General features: G+C 36.6%; 3 protein-coding genes across 3 annotated transcripts in view; 1 reads left to right on the plus strand and 2 right to left on the minus strand.

Annotated features, from left to right (window-relative positions):
• The window catches only part of LOC149534897 (Ribosomal protein L31), an 85,972-nt gene that overhangs the window by 50,995 nt on the left and 15,722 nt on the right, over positions 1-19,255 (plus strand). The gene's annotated exons all lie outside the window — the stretch shown is intronic.
• On the minus strand, positions 2,124-3,477 carry LOC149534900 (uncharacterized). The gene is made up of 3 exons (XM_089806091.1): positions 3,433-3,477; positions 2,885-3,290; positions 2,124-2,750 (listed from the first exon to the last, which is right to left on the minus strand). Exons 2-3 carry the CDS (start codon positions 3,234-3,236, stop codon positions 2,296-2,298), a joined length of 807 nt encoding a protein of 268 aa, XP_089662217.1. The 5' UTR covers positions 3,237-3,290; positions 3,433-3,477; the 3' UTR covers positions 2,124-2,295.
• On the minus strand, positions 3,332-4,434 carry LOC149534901 (uncharacterized). The gene is made up of 2 exons (XM_089804685.1): positions 3,975-4,434; positions 3,332-3,833 (listed from the first exon to the last, which is right to left on the minus strand). Exons 1-2 carry the CDS (start codon positions 4,117-4,119, stop codon positions 3,406-3,408), a joined length of 573 nt encoding a protein of 190 aa, XP_089660811.1. The 5' UTR covers positions 4,120-4,434; the 3' UTR covers positions 3,332-3,405.

Below are 19,255 nucleotides of genomic sequence, written 5' to 3' on the forward strand. Positions count from 1 at the left end.
GCTGGGTAAAAACTACTAAAATAACACTCAACGATTGTATATTTGGGGTTGTGACATCCATGTGTGTACTCTTAATACTTTATGAGTCCCTCCCTTCACCGCTATCATCTTCTTATAATAACTGTTGATTTTAATTAATACACATATTTGACTATTACTGGGTCATAGAGGCCTAAACCTTATTCATATCATCTTATATACTTATAATCTAATTATTGTATATAACCATAACTTGGTACCTTAGTCTACTTACACAGATTAATTTATAATGATTGTGTATTCTCCTATTTTGATTGCTAAATATAATGAGTAATATGCCATTCATTGATTTTATCATTCCACCTTAATTGATTCCATCGGTTTGTGGTCTTCGAGGCAATGCATTGCTGCGAGACTAAGACCCTCGGCTGTTAATCACATCCCTTCACCATTGGATGATTATCTATTATCGGTAACAAGTAAGATCCACTATATAAGCATTGATTCTTTTCATGCTGGACTTCCCATCATTCAGGAAGAGTATAATATCTTGTACTTTATTTACGGTGAAGAATGTCTAAGGCTTAATAGCCTAGAAATCTTAGTGACCGAAGTATTTTTTGTTTTGTTTTTGTTTGTTTGTTCCTTATCCGCTGCTATGTTGGTGTGCCAGTCTCTTAATATTTAAGACACTGTCAATCCTTACATGTCACATGAATCTAATATGTTCCTTTCCATTGCTGAGTTCGATTTTTAGTGGCTTATGTACTAGACTGGTGATCCTTTTTATATCTAGATTATTTTCTTCTGATCGGTGACTATCGATTTTCAGTTATGGAATCCTCTGGCTACAAATTTTATATGTCCTTATTCCCCTTAGATTATATTGCTCCTTATAATGTTTTGTGGTTACGGGTCATCGACCGTTGTTTCTACAGATTTGCCAGAAAGAATGTTTGTGACTATGGGTTTAATCAATTTGTATTATTCCTAACAATTCTTCTTGAAGATAACTCGTCTCTCTACTTTTTCAGAGTCAGTTATATCATTTGTTGTATATGAATATCAATCAGCATTGGAAAATATGTTTTAGAGCCCTCATTCATTCAATTTACTGCTTCGTTTATACATTTTTTGCGAGAGATCTTTGTATGTTGTTCCACTACACTGATGCTTACTCCGCTTGTGAGTGTTTTTCCTCTTTCTATGATTAATATCATCTAGTATGAGTGTGGATTCCCTGAGCTAGCATATTAATTGCATAAATAATGTTCCTTGACATCCAAAGGTGTTGCGTAGGAATCTCCAATCTTTAGTGACAATATTTCTACTCCCTCATTTTTGTATCTGATCTCTGTAGTGTTATATTTTCTACATAATTTGATGTATCATCTTCACATAAAATTCTTTTCTTTATGACGTGGTTTTATAATTTTATTTGCACTCGTGTATCTTTCTTAGACTCTCTTACTGATCCATTTTTACACTTGCAGCCTAGCTCTGACACCAGTAGGACCATTTTCTTCAATGTAATAACACTATCATTTATTTTTGCATGTTCCAAATGCAGATTCGAATGTCGATAAATATGTGTAGAGAAGACATGTCTCTAGGGTTTATTGGTTAATAACCATGTAGACAATATTAAAAAAAAAAAAAAAAAAAAAAAAAAAAATATATATATATATATATATATATATATATATATACATACATATCCTTATAAGTAGATATATTCAAAGAAACGTGAATCGGAATTGGCAAGGCCGAATCGAATTGTGAATCGGCAATGAATCGGCGATGAATTGGCAAATTTGAAAAAACCCTTTAAATTTAAAGATTTTAACAATTTAAAACTTATTTCATGCACCCTTTATTGAATATAACTTAAGCACACTATAACATCATCAAATAGAAGTTAGAACTTAACATACATAAACATGGAACATAAAATCCATCACATACGTAACTATGTTATCTAAAATGTAAATTGTAGGCTAGCTGAAGTAAATAGAAATCAAATGATCATAATGATTTAAATTATAGAATGTATGTAAGATGATCTATAAGATATCAAATCATAAATGTATGTAAGAATCTAAGATGAAGATCCATGAAAGTTTGAAACATATGTCTATCAATGATTCAGTATCAATATCTGTAAACAAAATATAAAACCAAGGCTCCAGTTCAAGCCTCAGGCTCATAGTCATCATCATCCTCAACATCATCCTCAAGCTCGGCTACAGCCTCAGCCTCAGCCTTTGAGTATCCAGTCTGCCTAGTAGCAAGGCGTCTAATGTAGGTCCTAGAGGACTATCGAGCCATATCTCCCGCATATAAGATGGGCTCACGAACGTCGCTAGGGCCTGTGTCTGTGCGTGCACGTGTGCGTCTACCAATGCCTGAAGAACGTGCTCTAGTTGCCTCAGCCTCTATATCCACCTGGTAAATCCACGCACGGTCTTCCTCAGTGAAGACTGGATCTACAACCTCTGTGAGCCACTCTGATTCTGGATCAATCTCCTCCAGAATGATCAGAGAGGAGTCAGTGCCCAAAATCTGTCTGATCCTAAGACGAAGGTTGTAATGAACGAAGACAAGATCATTCAACCTCTGCACTGTCAACCTGTTTCTCCTTTTCGAGTGGATGTGCTCAAACATGGACCAACTGCGCTCACATCCAGAAGCGCTGCTTGGCCGACTCAGAATACGAATGGCAATTTTTTGAAGTTTTGGGGTTGTGGCCCCAAACATTTGCCACCATCTATCTGAAATAAGGGAAAATAAAAATAATTAGTCTCATTTACAAATTACAAATTACAAGTTAACTCTAAAATTACATAATCAATTTTAAGTTTAGAATCTAGATTCATGAACATTGAATATATTATTTAATTTTTACCTGGCTGTATTGTTTCCCGAGCATCTATGGCTACCCTGCTAGAGAAAAGTGGCCCTTCTTTATTATTGAACTTATCAAGCTCAATAATTGCAGCACTGCTATCCTCATCAGTACTCAACCTCTGGATCACTGTATATAATCCGGTGAGAACCTCCTCATTCACTTTGAAGTCAGGACGGAAACGAAATGCCGAATTCAAAAAGTAAGCTGCTGCATGGATGGGTCTGTGGAGCTGATTCTGCCATCTCCTATCAATGATGTCCCAAATAGGGGCATACTTCTCCTGCACTCCTGCATACTGAGCTCTAATGGCCTCCTTGGCCCTATCCATGCCCTCATATATGTAGCCCATAGAGGGCTTCTCCCCATCAACAGTTCGTAGGAGAGATACAAGGGGCTTAGTGGCCTACATATAAAGTAAAACAAAAATTTGAGTCAAAACTTAAACATAGAATAATTCAATAATATAACTTAAGGTAAAACTAAATCATTAAACAATTAGCATAGTAAACTGTAAAATATTAAATGTTAAATTGCAATAAAATTACCTTAAGGATTTCTCTAGCAGGTTTCCAAAAACCATCATCATCAAATATGCAATCCACCACATCTATCCTTGCAGTGGTCGTAGCATAGGAAGATGAAATCCACTCCCGCCCAACAAACATGCTCCTCAAATCATCCCTTGATGTCAACAAGGACTGCAAGGTGATGAAATTCGAGGCAAATCTCGTGATCCCTGGACGAGCTAACTCTTTGTCTCCTGTGTACTTCCTCATTGTGCTAAGGACAAATGAATGATTATAAATAAACTTGCATATGTTTTTTGCCCTTTCCACACATGACTTGACCCACTCGAGTTTGCCAATTTCCTCCAACATGAGGTCAAGGCAGTGTGCTGCACAAGGGGACCAAAATATGGTGGGGTGCCTCTCCATCAAAAGTTTGCCTACAACAATTTTAAGATAATTAGAAATTCAAATTTCAAACATGTTAGAACTTAGGAAACTTAGAAATTCTAAGTTAGAATTAGAAAAAGTTCAAAATTCAAATAAATTTATTTTCAAAACTTAAAAAGTTAAAAGTTTACCTGCAGCAACATAACTTGCTGCATTATCCGTCACCACTTGCACCACATGTTGTTCCCCCACCTCTGCTATAACTTCCTCAATAACCTCACATAAGTATGTGGCGTTTTTTACATGAGCAGAAGCATCAATGGATTTGAGGAACATGGTATATCCTACAAGTAACAAAACAACGAATTATAATTACTATTAGCAATCAACAAATCAAAATTTGAAATAGTCAATCACGATTCAAAATTATGTATGTAGGAAAGTAGAATGATCAATCACCTCCACAGGATATAGGAAAATTGAGGAGTGTTCTTCCCCTCCTATCTGTCCAACCATCAGTCATGATGGTGCAACCCTTTTCGATCCACTCCTTTCGGTTGTCCTCAAGCTCATGCCTCATATCCTCAACCATTTCCTCCAGGAGGTATCCACTCAACTCAGCCTCAGTTGGGGCTTTAAACCCCGAACCACAAATGGTAACTGCATCTATCATGTTCTGCCAATAAGGAGTCCTGTCACAAATAGATAATGATATTGATTAGAAATTTAGATGTCAAAAACTAAACTCATAAAACAAGTAGATATAATTAAAGTTTTACTTTTACTTTTAAGTTTTAACTTTAACTTTGAAGATAACAAAGAAAAAAGAATCAATTACCTGGCTGCAATAAATGGAATGTTGCAAAAGTACCAGAATTTGCAAATCTCTTTTCTGGCAGCATCATGAATCTCCTTGTTCAAACCCATGCCCTCAAGCGTGGGTTGGGAGCCAGGAGTAGTGCGGGGCACAAAGTAACTATCCATTCTGTTTTTCCGCACTCTAGGCCGCAATAGGTTGGTGTTGGACTCTGTCTCAGTATGAGACCGACTACCACTAACACTCACATGAGCACTAGCACTAGGATGAAAAGGAGGCCTAGAAGAACCCTCTCCAACACAACCTACGGATGCGGAAGCTGATGCAGATGCACTTGCAGATGTAGATGCGGTTGCGGATGTGGGAGCACGGGAGCCAATACCTCTTAACCCTTCAAGTTGCATTTTCTTAGTCAACTTGTCTTGTTCAATTTTTTCTAATGCCACTAAACAAGTACCTTTTGCCTCAGCGGTTTGATGAGTGCAAACTGTGACATCATGGCCAGGTATGCCAGCAATGTGGCATTTCAATCTATAGATACCTCCCGAATTTATTTTTTCTTTGCAAAATATACATTTTGTTTGATATTTGGTTCTCCCAGGAAACTCTTCATTATATTTCCAGCATTCATCTTTTTTACCCATTGTGGAAATTGGAAAATGAAAGCAAAGGGCTGCTGCAATAAAAAAATTCATGTAAAAAATCAAAGTTTGCAACTAATAAACAAAAACTACAAAACAACAAACCTTAGTTTGCAATTTAGTAAAAATAAAAAACATTCAAGATTTGCAAATGAACACTAAAAAAATTTAACAAAAAATGCATACTACACTAACATGCAAAAAAAAAACCAACACTTACCTCTTGCAAATGAGTTGAGGAGTGTTGATATTGACTCCTTAATGCTCCCAATGCAATTTATGGCCTCCCCAGATGGACTTCTGATCTCTTTGGTGCTCTTCCTTCTTGCCGGTTGGAAACCTATGGATTCTCTTTTCTCTTCTTCTCTCTCACTCTTCCTCTCTTCTACTCATACTAAGCAAATAGAAGGCTCTTTAGGGTTATAACAAAGAGGAAAGTCAACTTAGAAAACAAATAAAACATGTGTTTTTTTTTTAAAATTGAACTTTCTATCCTTGCTACCACGGCCGATTTCTTGACATTCACGATGGCGATTTTGGCGATTTTTGCCATGAATCGCCGATTTTGGCGATTCACAGGAAAAAATTGCCACCAGCGATTTCCGATTCCAAAAAAATCGGGAGCCATGAATCTTATTGTGATTTCGGCGATTTCATGGCAGTTTTTGGAACTATGGATATATTAGAGTTTGTCTAATTAATAATTAACTAATAACCATAGAATGATTATCTTTAGATCAACTCAATTTGACTGAAGCTACAACATTAATAGATAGGTTCGGTTGATGATAAGACATCAAACTTTGGATACGTGTTCAGTTTGGGATTTGGTGCAGTCACTTGGACTAGTGAAAAGCAATTTGTAGTCTCACTCTCCTTCACATAATCAAAGTATAAGGAGCTGTCAGCACAACTTGTGAGGCAGTTTGGCTTTGTCGGATGCTTGTGGATATGCAAATATCTCAAGTTGTTCCGACTCTCTTACTCTACTAATAATTAAGGAGTTCTTAAACTAACCAAGAATCTGGGTGTCCATGAAAGAACCAAACATGTGGGCATTCATTGTCATTACATTTGGTCGTTGGTTGAAGACAGAACAATTCAACGGATTAGACTATAGACATTCTCAGCAAGCCTCTTGGTCCAAATAAGTTTGCTAAATTTAGGGGGCAGCTTGGTGTTGTTAACACATGGACCATCAAGGGAGGGTATTAGAATATTATTATATTACTTTAATGGTCATCTTTTTTGTATATCATGTAAAGTAGGTAGATAAGATCATTTCTACAATCTTTTTCAGTTTCTTATTAGAAACTTTCTATTTTGGACATTTGTAAATTCTTTATAATGATCGTTTTGATTATTTTGTTAATACATCAAATAATTTACCAATTACCTCTCAGTAATAGTATTGTGGTGCTATTTTACTTCTTATACATCTTTTCATAACTAACACTTCAAATACTATATGCACATACTATATAGTATATATGGCATTGACACCCCATTGTTGACCTGCCCACCATCCCCTTGACACCCCCAAGGATGATCATTGGGTTGCAACAAATCGTGTGCTATGTTATGCGAAGGGCATCTCTGATTATGGACTTGTGTCCACTAAGAATCATGATCCTAGACTCGCTGGGTTCACAGATTTGGATTGGGCAGGTTCGGTTGATGATAAGACATCAACCTTTGAATATGTGTTCAGTTTGGGATTTGGTGCAATCACTTGGACTAGTAAAAAGCAATTTGCAGTCTCACTCTGCACATAATTAGAGTATATGGAACTGTCAATGCAACTTGTAAGGCAGTTTAGCTTTGTTAGATGCTTGTGGATATTCAAATATCTCAAGTTGTTCTGACTTTCTCACTCTACTGATAATCAAGGAGTTCTTAAACTAACCAAGAATCTGGTTGTCCATGAAAGAACCAAACATGTGGGCATTCATTGTCATTACATTTGGTTGTTGGTTGAAGATGGGACAGTTCAACAACAATGGATCAGACTGCAAACATTCTCAACAAGCCTCTGGGTGCAGATAAGTTTGCTAAATTTAGGGGGCAGCTTGGTGTTGTTGACACATTGACCATTAAAGGAGGGTATTAGAATATTATTATATACTTTAATGGTCATCTTTTTTGCATGTCATGTAAATTAGGTGGATAAGATCATTTCTACAATCTTTTTCAGTTTCTTATTAGAAACTTTCTATTTTTAACATTTGTAAATTCTTTATAATGATCGTTTTGATCATTTTGTTAATATATCAAATAATTTACCAATTACTTCTCAGTAATAGTATTGTGGTGCTATTATACTTCTTAGTTCTTATACATCTTTTCATAACTAACATTTTGAAGTACTCTATGCATACTATATAGTATATGTTGCGCTGACACCCCATTGTTGACCCCCCTGCCATCCCACTGACACTCCCAATTTTAGGCTCTTTGTCACACATCCCAGAAACCCGTCCTGATGTCACCATGCCCCCTAATCCCCAGTGGGTGGTGGAACACTGCCATTAATATATATGCACTTATATGTTGTTTGATCCTTAACCCTTGTAGAAATAATTGGTCTCATGAATTATATTTCCAATTTTTAATAATGTGATTGCAAGATTTAATCCAAGATTTATCTTGCTTAAGATATTTGAATCAGTAACCTTATAACTTTAACTATATTTCATTGTTTTCTTTAATTAAACTTGCGATTTCAGGGCAAGAGTTTGGGCAATCACAAAAGGGGACATTACAGTTTGTTAGTGAATAGATTGTCTTTTGAATTACACAATGATAATTTTCTCTATGCCGAAGACTTGGAAAGCACAAAAATGTTCACAACAACTGAGAAAACTTCATGTTATTTGTTTCCTCTCTGTATTTATAGGTACAACTTCCTTTATGAGATCTATTAATGAATTAAAAACCAATTTCGCACTTTTTCCAGAAAGTGCATAAGGACTCTCACATACTCCTAGGTAGTGAGGTGATAATTCATTCATACAATAAAGATAAAATAACTCAATCTTTTCACCGTAACCACCTATTCAAAGAAAAGAATGATACAACAACTTCATAATAACCATTCGAGAAATGTGATCAATGTAAATTGTCGAAGAAACAACAATAGATATCTCAAATGATAAATCAAATGTTCGCAAAGTAAGAATGATTTAAGCACTTCAAACACCAAGTTTTAAAGTGGCATCAAAGATGATATATATATTTAAAAAACTTCTTTCCTGCACACAGCCATTCAAAAAGAAAATATATATATATATGCTATATATCTATTGCAATGCAAAAAAGTACCTATTTTATTAGTCTTTCCTAGCTTTCTATTCTAACCCCTTGTTAGTTCAATCCCCTAGCATTTATAGTCTTATTACATATTCGAAAGGCCTCCATTAAAGCCTGACCATTTCGGTTTAAATAGTTACGATAAGAACAAAAACAGTTTTAAAAACGGTTGCCCAAAACATGACCTAAAGTAACTATCTCGATCAGACTTCATTGCCAGTCTTTTCCCCCTCGTCCACGGTTTGTCTTACCAGTTTCCAGCTTCTAAAGGTATTCATAAATTCTTGCATCGCATGAGAATGGGGGTTCTTCAAACTCAGCAACTTAGTCCTACAAGCATCTTTTTGCCATTTGAATTCTTTGATCTTTAGGCTCTGTCTCGGCATAAGGTTCCTGTTTAGACATAGCATGGATTCAATATTTGCTAGTGTGGTGAAATCACTAGCGGTAGGTGATTCATTGTCCTTAATCTTTGCAATAGCATCATTGAAGCTTTTTGTTAATGCTTCAGAATCCATGTTGCTATCATCGAACTGTAGAATTCCTATAGGATTCACTATATTCATATCTTTAAGAAGCTCCTCATGCATCCCGACAATCTTGTTTTCAATGGATTGCACTTCTTTAATAGCTTCTTTGTAGATTTATTCTTTCTAGCCCATATTATTTTTCATAATGAACAACATACAAGAATCTACAATTTTCATAGGGTTCTCACTTAGGAACTTAAGCACTCCATATTTTTCAACTTCAGTCACCTGGAACACAATAGCCTGACACTGACTCTGTTCGGTCTCCCACCCTGGAATAAGGGTTTGAATCTCTCCCAAAAGCGTTTCCCCTTCAGCATACACAGTGTTAAAATCCAAAATGAACTTATTACCTTCTTTGATGATGGAATTCACCCAATCCTACATTGCATCCGAAAGCAACTTCCCTTTTTGCATTTGTTTAACTAGTTGTTGGCTGTTTGCAGAATTAGGATCGAAAGATTGAGGAGTCTAAACAACTGGTAGGGTCCTGAGATTCATCAGTGAATCTATATAAGCAGCCATGGTCACCACTAAGGCTTTGAGTTCCTTCTTCTCCTTGCTATCCTTTTCTGACTGGGTTAACATATGATCAGCATAAAACGTGAAGAAGTTATTACTTGTATTTCTATTGATGGTCTCAAGTTCAACTGAAGTAACTTTGAAGCCTTCGCTATCAATTTCTCCAGATTCAGTTTTCTGTTTATACATGGCCAATTTTGTTTTGATTTTCCCAGTTACTGGATCTTTAATTAAATGGGCATCAGTTTTTAGCTTTTTAACTTTGGAACCACGTTCTGCATACTTCGTTACAATATCTTTCACAGGTGTACATACTGGCTACAAATTTCTTTTCTTACTAACTGAGTTTGATAACCAAGATGGGACAATGGGATTAGCAAAAATTGCTTGAGTGTCTAGGTAGAAGTCATGAATTTAGGTTGGTCCACCCTAGGAGCTTCAATAAATTGCACATCACCGTCTGGATTGTCTGAGAAACCATCACCTGAATCCTGTCCTTGGGTCAGCATCTTTTCCTTCTGAACTTCTTGCTGCATGAGAGCTTCAGACTTGGTTTTAGATCTGGTTCGAGGAGCCGTGTTCTGTGTATGAGTTGGCGACCTTTTCTGCTTACCAGGTGTCGACACACCACCTGCAACAGGAGATGAAACTTAGATGTCAGAGGTCAATGATTCAGAAAAGAAACCGTCTTTGGAGACGGTTCATTGACTACTTTCATGCTCTGCCTCCTTAGCCAATTATCTGTATGGGTGAGAATGGATCTAGTTCTTAGATTTATGTCATCTTCTTCTTCCTGATTCTAATCCACTTCCAGTTGTCTCAACTCACCAGCCTCTTTCCACCCTGGTTCAACAATGTCTGAACCATTTTCAACTATTCCTTCTAGTTGAAATTTCAATTTGAGGGAATTGATTCGTTGAAGTGTTAATCTTGAGTGGTCTCTTTTTAACACTTTTTCTTCATATATACAATCCTGCCATAAGTCTTCTAGGTGTGGAATTGTGGATAACTGACCCTTCAGACCAAGAACTTGAGCCGCAAATCCTTTACTATCAAAATCCCTTCTTCCTTGGTAAGACCCAAAACCAAAACCAAGCAAATTACTTCCTATGACTGAGGCGTTGATCATGCTGCTACAAGTCAAAGGACCAAGTTTGATAGGAAACACCAACTCCCAATTCTCTTGAGGTAGATTATCTTTAATGACAGAGAATAACTGGCTGCAAACTTCAGCTAAAACAAAACAATCAAGTGCATAACGTGATAACCTCATTGGCTCATCCTCGAACCCACCTACTCTCAAATAGGTGACTTAGGGAACTATATGTAATAGCTTCCATATTTTTGAATCAGTTTCTCAGCTTCTGAGGACAATTTGGGCATGGGTGCCTTCTTCAGAGATAAATGCACACTTTCTACCAATACATCATGTACTTTAAAATTTTTTTCTAACACTTTGTCTCTTTGAAGTAAGGGACAATATTGATAGACTGTTATTTCTTCACTCCAGATTTCATGAGGTAGGGAAGTAAGATTACTATCACAAGCAGTGCAGTATGTGAGATAGGAGGCCATATAGAAATTTTCCTTAGATTCCTTAGCATGTTTAAGCTGTGTTCTTAATGAGTTAGCAATTATTTCAGCCCAATCCATCCATTGTTCCCCTTTTAAAATGATCTCTACATAACGAAACATCCATTCTTCAAAAAGGAGGACATTAGCTGAACCCTTTACTCGGTGTAACAGCACTACAAGATCATGAATATGGGGTTTTAGATGATCTTTTGTGACTATCTTAGGTAGCCTTGAACCTCTGCCATAATTAGTTGCTATCCACTTCCTGGTTAGAATGTTACGGTATTCTTTTGGGGTTTCTCGGTACTCAGCTAGGGATTGGATGGGAGAAAATGCAGCGAATGTGCTTTCTGGTAGATGTAACACTGAGGCAATAGTTTCCTTGGAGATTGACAGCACAGGTTCTCCATCTTTATTTAGGATAGTTTTACTCCTCACATCATAATGATCAATACAGAGTTGGAGCAATTCAGGGCTTAACAGGGCAAGAGGGAACGCTGCAGCTTCAATCAAACCACTAGTCAAAATTTTCATACAACCATTCAATTCATCGGCTTGCTCAAGAAAATTCGACTGCAACTTTTCCAGTCTAACAACTTCTAAATTGGTATCACAAATAATAGGTCTCTTGCATTCCAAACTCGAAACATTCCCAAAGAAATGTAACACAGATTTCATCTTAAACAAAGAAAGCAAGGCTCAAATTGATTCTATCTTGAAATGCACATAGACGGTAGATCAAAAAGAAGGTTTTTCTGTGTTCTCACCTGCGACTTGCCAAGAAAAATGACCTCTTTTCTTGTCCCTTAGTAGCTCCTTCTTTAGATCCACTTTTCACATGATAAACAAAAGGGAAAACTATGCTCTTTTTAAGGGAAAGAGAACATACATGTGAAAGTACAGCCTCATTATGAGGCATTCATGACAAATCAACTGTGGCTAGGTTCACACGTTCAAAATCTCTCGACATGACCTTTTTATTAAATACTTCCCTTTGTAGTTGTACTTACAATGATTAACTTCATCTGACACCCAATCCTTCTTTTTCGGCGAAAGATTTTCCACTTTAAATCATGATGACGATTTCCCATGCTTGAAATTAAAGCATTTTAATTTTTTTTTACCTCTTGACATGGTAATTAATGCCATGGGAAAACGACGACTTCAACAACCTACAATCAATTTCTCCCAAGGAGCCTTAGTGATTGAACCACTTTGAACTGCTTCAAACTAAGATTCAAAGGGGTTCGAAGTAGTTCAAAAGAACACATCGTAGTCTTTTGCGAATTACCTGCAGAAGATAAACGGTCAGCATGAAACCCTTTGATTGAACTACTTTGAACTACTTTGAGCCGAGGTTCAAAGTGGTTCAAAGAGGTTTGGACAAACACAATGAATGATGGGAAATTACAGAAGGTTTTATACAATATTTTTGATAACCAGGAGAACACGAAGTGACAATAGGAAGCTTCAATAACTAGATGGGCAATTTAGGAAAAGTTCAAAATAGGGCGACTCACAATATGACTAACACAGTCACAATATTTGACTTCATACAATTACAATGTCCCATATTGCCATCAACTATTATCTTAAATTTTTTGTTGTGGGTAATGTTTTTAATAATATTTTTCCCAACCTCTTGAATGAGATCAATGTGATTGTGAGTGTTTCTTAATATATATTCTAAATAACTCCAACAACTCTTCAAAACTATGTCGCTAGAATTAGGGAAATGGGTAACTGACTGGAAATGTCAATGATATGAGTGACATGATCAAAAGATTTAGGGCACAAGAAATGAGGGAGTGACATCAAAACTATGTTGCCAGAATTAGGGAAATGGGTAACCAACTGGAAATGTCAATAATATGAGAGACATGATCAGAAGTTTTAGGGCACAAGAAATGAGGGATTGACATTTTCTGGTGCCTACTAGTATGCATGACCAATTAATTACTTAAGAATACTATAAGTTAGCAGGAATCCAACCATTCAATTAATTTAACAAATGTGAAAATGACTATATTCATGAATCGTATTGCAACCATCATTGGCTTTACATGTTAAGTAATCATATTGATACGATGAGTCCAGTGCCATGAATCAAAGCTATAGATATTAGAAATTTTATAAAAGCACTCTCAAGTCTAGAAAAATATTTTGTGCACATCATCTGGTATCTAATGATAAAGTATCAAAATACATAAATAATGGTAGAAAATGCAAATAGAGCAGGCAGTGTAATTTAATTTGTAATCATGATCCCTGTGGTCTTCAAGGCGAGTTAATGTGGGTTTGATGAGAAATGAACTGAACCCACTACACTAACATTGTAAAAATGCTTGTAACTGTAGACTTTAGTACACTTGTTACATTCTCCTGCATCATCTTTAAAGAAATTCATTCTTTCCATCATTTTGAAACCATCATAAATTTATTGAGAGTTGGGTTGATGATGTCCTTTGGTGTTATTTAATGTTGACACATGAGGTAAAGGCTTGAGTTAATGCATCTGTTGAGCCTACATTTATATTATTGACATCAGAGATTGCATGAATGCTGTCTTATATATATCTATATGGGAAGTGTCAAACAGAAATATGTGCTAAGAAAAGGCTATACGAAAATATATGAAATTTAAAACACAGCATAGATCAATTTTTGATTTATCAATTTTTCATAACAATTGATCAAATCAAACTGCTATTTACCATTTTAAGGTAATACCTATTCAAAATATTCATTTTATCCTGAATTCAGCCAAAAGTTGTGCACAAAACTATTTATCACTAACAGCTCTACCAAATTCAGGGGACAGTTATAAGTATCAGAAGAACTTATGGGCTGCTGAGCATCATCATGATCATCTCTTGCATCAGTAGTAACTTTGGTAAACACTTATGGACCACAGAGAGAAATAAATGCATATTGACTTGAATCTCAGTATAGCATGAATGTTATCGAAATAAACTTCCTGTCATGATGAGGTGGAGAAAAGCAAGCCCCCTAACAATTTTTCTCTCTATACAGGTGAGCAGCCAGAAATTATAGGCTGCTACTTGTTTGCTGTATGACATCCGAACATTTCTTTGAGGAGCCTGTAGTCACACCCTTGTGCTATTGAAAAGCCTCTCTTTAGAGATTTTCTTATATCCATTTCATAAATTTGAATGTGATGAGAATTATAAAAAACAAGAAGATGACTTAGTTTGAGAACCAGTGGAACTGTCTACTTCTGAATCAGTACCCAGTACCTTTTCAGAGAGGAAGGTTAGTTAAGCCAAAAGCACCATCTACAATCCCCATCCAGGCCATCTCCATTGCTGAATCAGTTTCCTTAACGTTACTCTTTTGGCACTGAGTAAATCATCACCAAGGATAAAGGTGATCTCTTACTTCAGAAGCCCATATTCTGTCAACCAACCATCAATGCAAAACAGTAAGCACGTAGTACATACACACACATCCATATTTATAGGCTTTAGACATTAAATAGGCGAATCATGGGCATATACCTTATCAATGCATCTTTGATTATCGCGTGTTTTAGACAATTTCCTTTCTTTTGTTTTCACAACTTTTGTGTCTGTGCCTTCCATTGCAGCATCCTTCTTCTGGTGGACTTTTTTTATTTGTTTAGTCTTTTCAGCTCTTTCCTCTTAAGCCTTCTGGTTTGATAGGACAGTAAATTATCTTCCTTTGAGTGATTACTCGGAATGCTTGTGCCAAGGAATTATTTCATTTTTGAAGCTCCTTGTGCCATGTGAATTCTCGTCTTGGTCTGATTGGTCATTTGCTTGGTGGTATGATCAGCTGGGTAGCTTATTTACTTCTGTCCATTATCCTTGGGCTTTAGCTGACCATTGCTTGGTACAATCAGTTTGTTCATGCAGTCCTTAACTCTTGACATCTTACTTTTTAATGAACACTAGGCTGCTCTTTTTTTCCCTTTACGGGGTTGCTCATGCACTGTCATCAATTATCAATCCAAATTCCCTAGAGCTGTTATTCCTGCTTCTACTTGGTTGGTTTTATCAATGTCAGTAGTCGATCTGCATGCTCGGCAATGCATTAAAGGACATTCCATCTTTAAAAAATAGTTTGAGAACCATATTTGTAATAATTTCTGGCTTGACCATGAATCAAGATTAACTATCAAATTCAGATAAACTGTTAACTAATTGGGCCTGATATTAGTTTTATATTACCTCTAAGGGCTTTTCGTTGCCCTGAATAAAAGAATTCTGAAACTATCTTTAATTTAATTGCTTTTGTCAAGTGAAACATGTGAATTTATATTTATCATGGCACAATAACAAGGTTAGGACTATGGCGGGAAAGGGAGAGGGAACGAGAGCTGAAACTGGTCCAGGCCATGGTGCTGGACTGAAAGATGGTAGCTCGGATGGTCGAGCTCAAGACTTTTCACTAGGCAAAGATGGTGAGAAGAGATTGGATCAAAAGGAATCTTCTGTCATTACTTTCTAACATTGCTGGTAACTTCAGCTTTCAAGGATCCTCTTATCCCAAAGCATGTGGGCCTGAGTAAGGAACAAGCTGGAGGCCAAAACTTCAAAAAGTGTGCACAAATAGAGACTGGTCAAACTTCTGGTATAGGGAATAATAAATCGTCAAATCTGGGTGAGGGTCATGGTAAGTGGTTGTCCCTCTTTGGCATAAAACCATCCGGTAAATCCATTTTTCCGGACATCAATAATATTTCAGAACCTTCTAAAGGGGTATATGCTATTTATATAACTGATTCACTCATAGACCATTCGGTTTTGGGTATGGCCTTGACTCTTGTTGGAAAATTTGTTGGTTCTTGACCAAATATAGATATGGTTAGAAGCTTCATTAAGAGAAAATGGTATCTAAAGGACCAGGTGGAGGTCACAGCAATGGCCTAAGGTTTCTTTTCATTTGAGTTTTCAAATGATGATGACCTTTCAAATGTTTTGTGCGGCGGTCCCAGGATGATGGGAAAAGTCGCCCTAGCTCTACAAAAATGGTCTACGAATATGGATCTGAATGAATCCTTTTTCTCCTCTGTACCTATCTGGGTTAGACTCCCTGGCCTTTCTCTGGAGTACTGGAATGAAGATGTCTTTACGGGTTTGATGAGCTTGTTTGGAGAACTCCTTTCTATTGACCCAATGATTGCGGCTAGATTGAGGCTTGGTTTTGCTAGAATCTATGTTAATATTGAGCAAGATACTGATCTTTCGCAGACTATCTTCCTCCATTCTAAACTTGGGCAATGACCGCAAGCTATTGAATACGAATCGTTGCCCTTCACCTGCTTCTTTTGTAAGAAGGCAGGGCACTGGGAAAAACAATGTCCTCTTAAACTCCTAAAGGAAAAAACAAAAGAAGTGACCAAGTTAGGTAGCAAAAAAAGTTTTGAAAGAGAAACCTCAAAAGGAGACAAAAACTTAAAGCATGAGGAAGCTGCTGGAACAAAAACTAATGAAGAACTAGATCCTCAGGTGAAGGAGAAGACAAACTCTGGATAACAAATAAAGTTAGCTGATCCTGAGAAAAGTGATTCTAGTGGGATTAGGGAGGGGGAACAAGAAAAGTTAGAAGGGGAAAACTGACCCAAAAGAGGTTATTTCTATTGAAAATATACTTGAGGAAGAAAAATCGAAGTAGTCCTTGGCAAGGGGAGGCTGTGATACTGGAGCTTGTCAGAATACAGTTTATGAAGATCAGAATTTAGCTAAGCTAAATAATATGGTCGCAAATGGTGGTCTGGATGGATGAAGATAAAAATCTGAAGGAAGTTGCAGAAAGTGAATGGAAACCTGTCAAAAACGAGAAAAATGGAGGAACTAAGTCGGTAGGAAAAAGGGGGAGTTCTCAAATGAAACCCCGCCCCCCCAGGAAGGGATCATGACAAGACAGATGAAAGCAGATGTAGGAGCACAAAAGCAAGGACTAGGGAGATTGTTTGCTAAAAAGCAGAGGGAGATAGCAAGAAAACATAATATAGTGGATGGAAAGCAAATGACCATCCACGAGGCATGTTGAACTAGTAAAAGATGAAGATTATATCATGGAATATCAGAGGACTAAATAGTCCTCATAAACAAGTTATGCTGAGAAACCTTGTGCATGATCATAAGCCTAATATAGTGATGATTCAAGAGACCAAAATGTCTAAAGAGAAAGTTGAAAAAATTGAACTCTTTAACAATTGTGGGGTGGAGGGCAGTGATTCTGAATGAGCGTCTGAAGGCATTGCTACCTTTTGGAACCCTGACCATATAGAAGGTAAGCCTATTTTCATTGGTAATAACATTATAGTTGTTAAGTTTAATCATATTCAAGATAAATTTGAATGGGTAGCAACTAACATTTATGCTCCCAACACCAAGAATGGTAGAAAAGCTTTTTGGAAGAAGATTGGGAGAGCTAGATCTTCATCATCTAATAAGAGCTAGATGATAATGGGGGATTTAAACACCCCTTTAAAAGATTCTGAAGGAGGTTCTACATCACAAATTGACAACAGACTAGACCTCATAAACTTCATTAACAATCGGGCTCTTATTGAGATGGATCTTCAAGGTTCCCAATTCACTTGGTCTAATAGGAGACTTGAAAAGGACCTTATCCAAGCTAGGGTTGATAGAGCCCTTGTTTCTCTTGATTGGATGACTTATTATTCCTTTAATCTTTCTTCGTTTCCTTGCATTGGTTCTGATCACTTTCCCATTTCTTTCAATGCTGACCCCTTGTCTGGTAAAGTTAACTACCCTTTCTATATTGAAAGAATGTGGTTGGCTCACCCTGATTTGTATTCTAGAATCTCTGAATGGTGGAATATTGATGTGGAAGGAACTACTATATTCAAGATCACTAAAAAATTAAGTAATGTCAAAGTCAAGATTAAAAAATGGAACAAAGAGGTGTTTGGAGACATTTTCAAAGAAAAGTCAGAGATACTTGACGAACTGAAAACAATTCAAAATCAAATCCAAGATAATGGTTTCTCGACTTCATTGATAAAATCTGAAAATGAGATACTGCTAAACTATCATGATATTATCACAAAAGAAGAATCCTTCTGGAGGCAAAGATCGAGAGCTCTGTGGTTGGAAGTTGGGGATAGAAATACTAAATTCTTCCACATGACAGCTCAAATATTTAAGGCAGCGAACATAATTAACTCTTTAAATACTGTCTCTGGGAAATTTGTTAAAGATCAAGATATTATATCTGAAATGGTGGGCTACTTTCGAATCTGCTTTCTGTGGATTTGAATCTTAATCACCCTTTTCAAGATGATCTTCCGTCTTCAATTCCAGAAAATATCACAGATCAGCATAAATAAAGTGCTACGTGCTATCCCTTCTCAGAAAGAGATCAAAGATGCTACCTTTTCGTTTGAAGGGAAAAGTCACCTGGTCCTGATGGTTTCCTTATGCTGGTTTTCCAGAAATCTTGGCACATTATCTCTCATGATGTTTCCAATGCGGTGAAAGAATTCTTTGGCTATCAAACTTTACTTATGGAAATCGATTCGACTTCCATAGCCCTCATTCCAAAAAAATAAAGAGCTGATTCTGTGGATGGGTTCAGACCAATAAACCTTTGCAACTCACTTATAAAATCACTTCTAAGGTTCTCACTACAAGATTATTATTGATTCTCCCGAGTATCATTTCTGATCAGCAGAATGGATTTGTGCCAGGAAGACATCCTTGATTCCATAATTAGAGTTCATGAAAATATCCGTTGTTTGAAAGTGTCTAAGAAAGAGGGTTTCATTATGAAATTGGATCTCTCTAAAGTGTATGACAAAGTTAACTAGTCCTTTTTATGCAAAGTTATGAAATCTTTTTGTTTGGCCTCTTCAATTTTTTTCAAACCCTCTAGGGGGCTCAGACAGGGAGATTCTATATCTCTTGTCCTATTTACGATCACCACGGAATCGATAGGTAGGTTTATTGGTAAATTTGTTTAGGAAGGTAAAATCAAGGGGCTCTAACGTTCTTCTGGTTCCCAAATTTGTTCTCATGAGCAATTTGTGGATGGCATGATGTTAATGGTGTGTTCTACCATTTGAG

Source organism: Cupressus sempervirens, chromosome 10, assembly GCF_028749045.1.
Source record: "Cupressus sempervirens isolate cs-2001-9-10 chromosome 10, ASM2874904v1, whole genome shotgun sequence".
NCBI lineage: Eukaryota > Viridiplantae > Streptophyta > Pinopsida > Cupressales > Cupressaceae > Cupressus > Cupressus sempervirens.

Excerpts from the sequence above, each read along its gene's own strand:
- LOC149534900 (XM_089806091.1), bottom strand. The coding sequence starts at position 3,236 with ATGGGCTACATATATGAGGGCATGGATAGGGCCAAGGAGGCCATTAGA. Across the intron at positions 2,751-2,884 it reads TCGGGAAACAATACAGCCAG|ATAGATGGTGGCAAATGTTT; the intron begins GTAAAAATTAAA and ends CCCTTATTTCAG.
- LOC149534901 (XM_089804685.1), bottom strand. The coding sequence starts at position 4,119 with ATGTTCCTCAAATCCATTGATGCTTCTGCTCATGTAAAAAACGCCACA. Across the intron at positions 3,834-3,974 it reads AGCAAGTTATGTTGCTGCAG|GCAAACTTTTGATGGAGAGG; the intron begins GTAAACTTTTAA and ends AAATTGTTGTAG.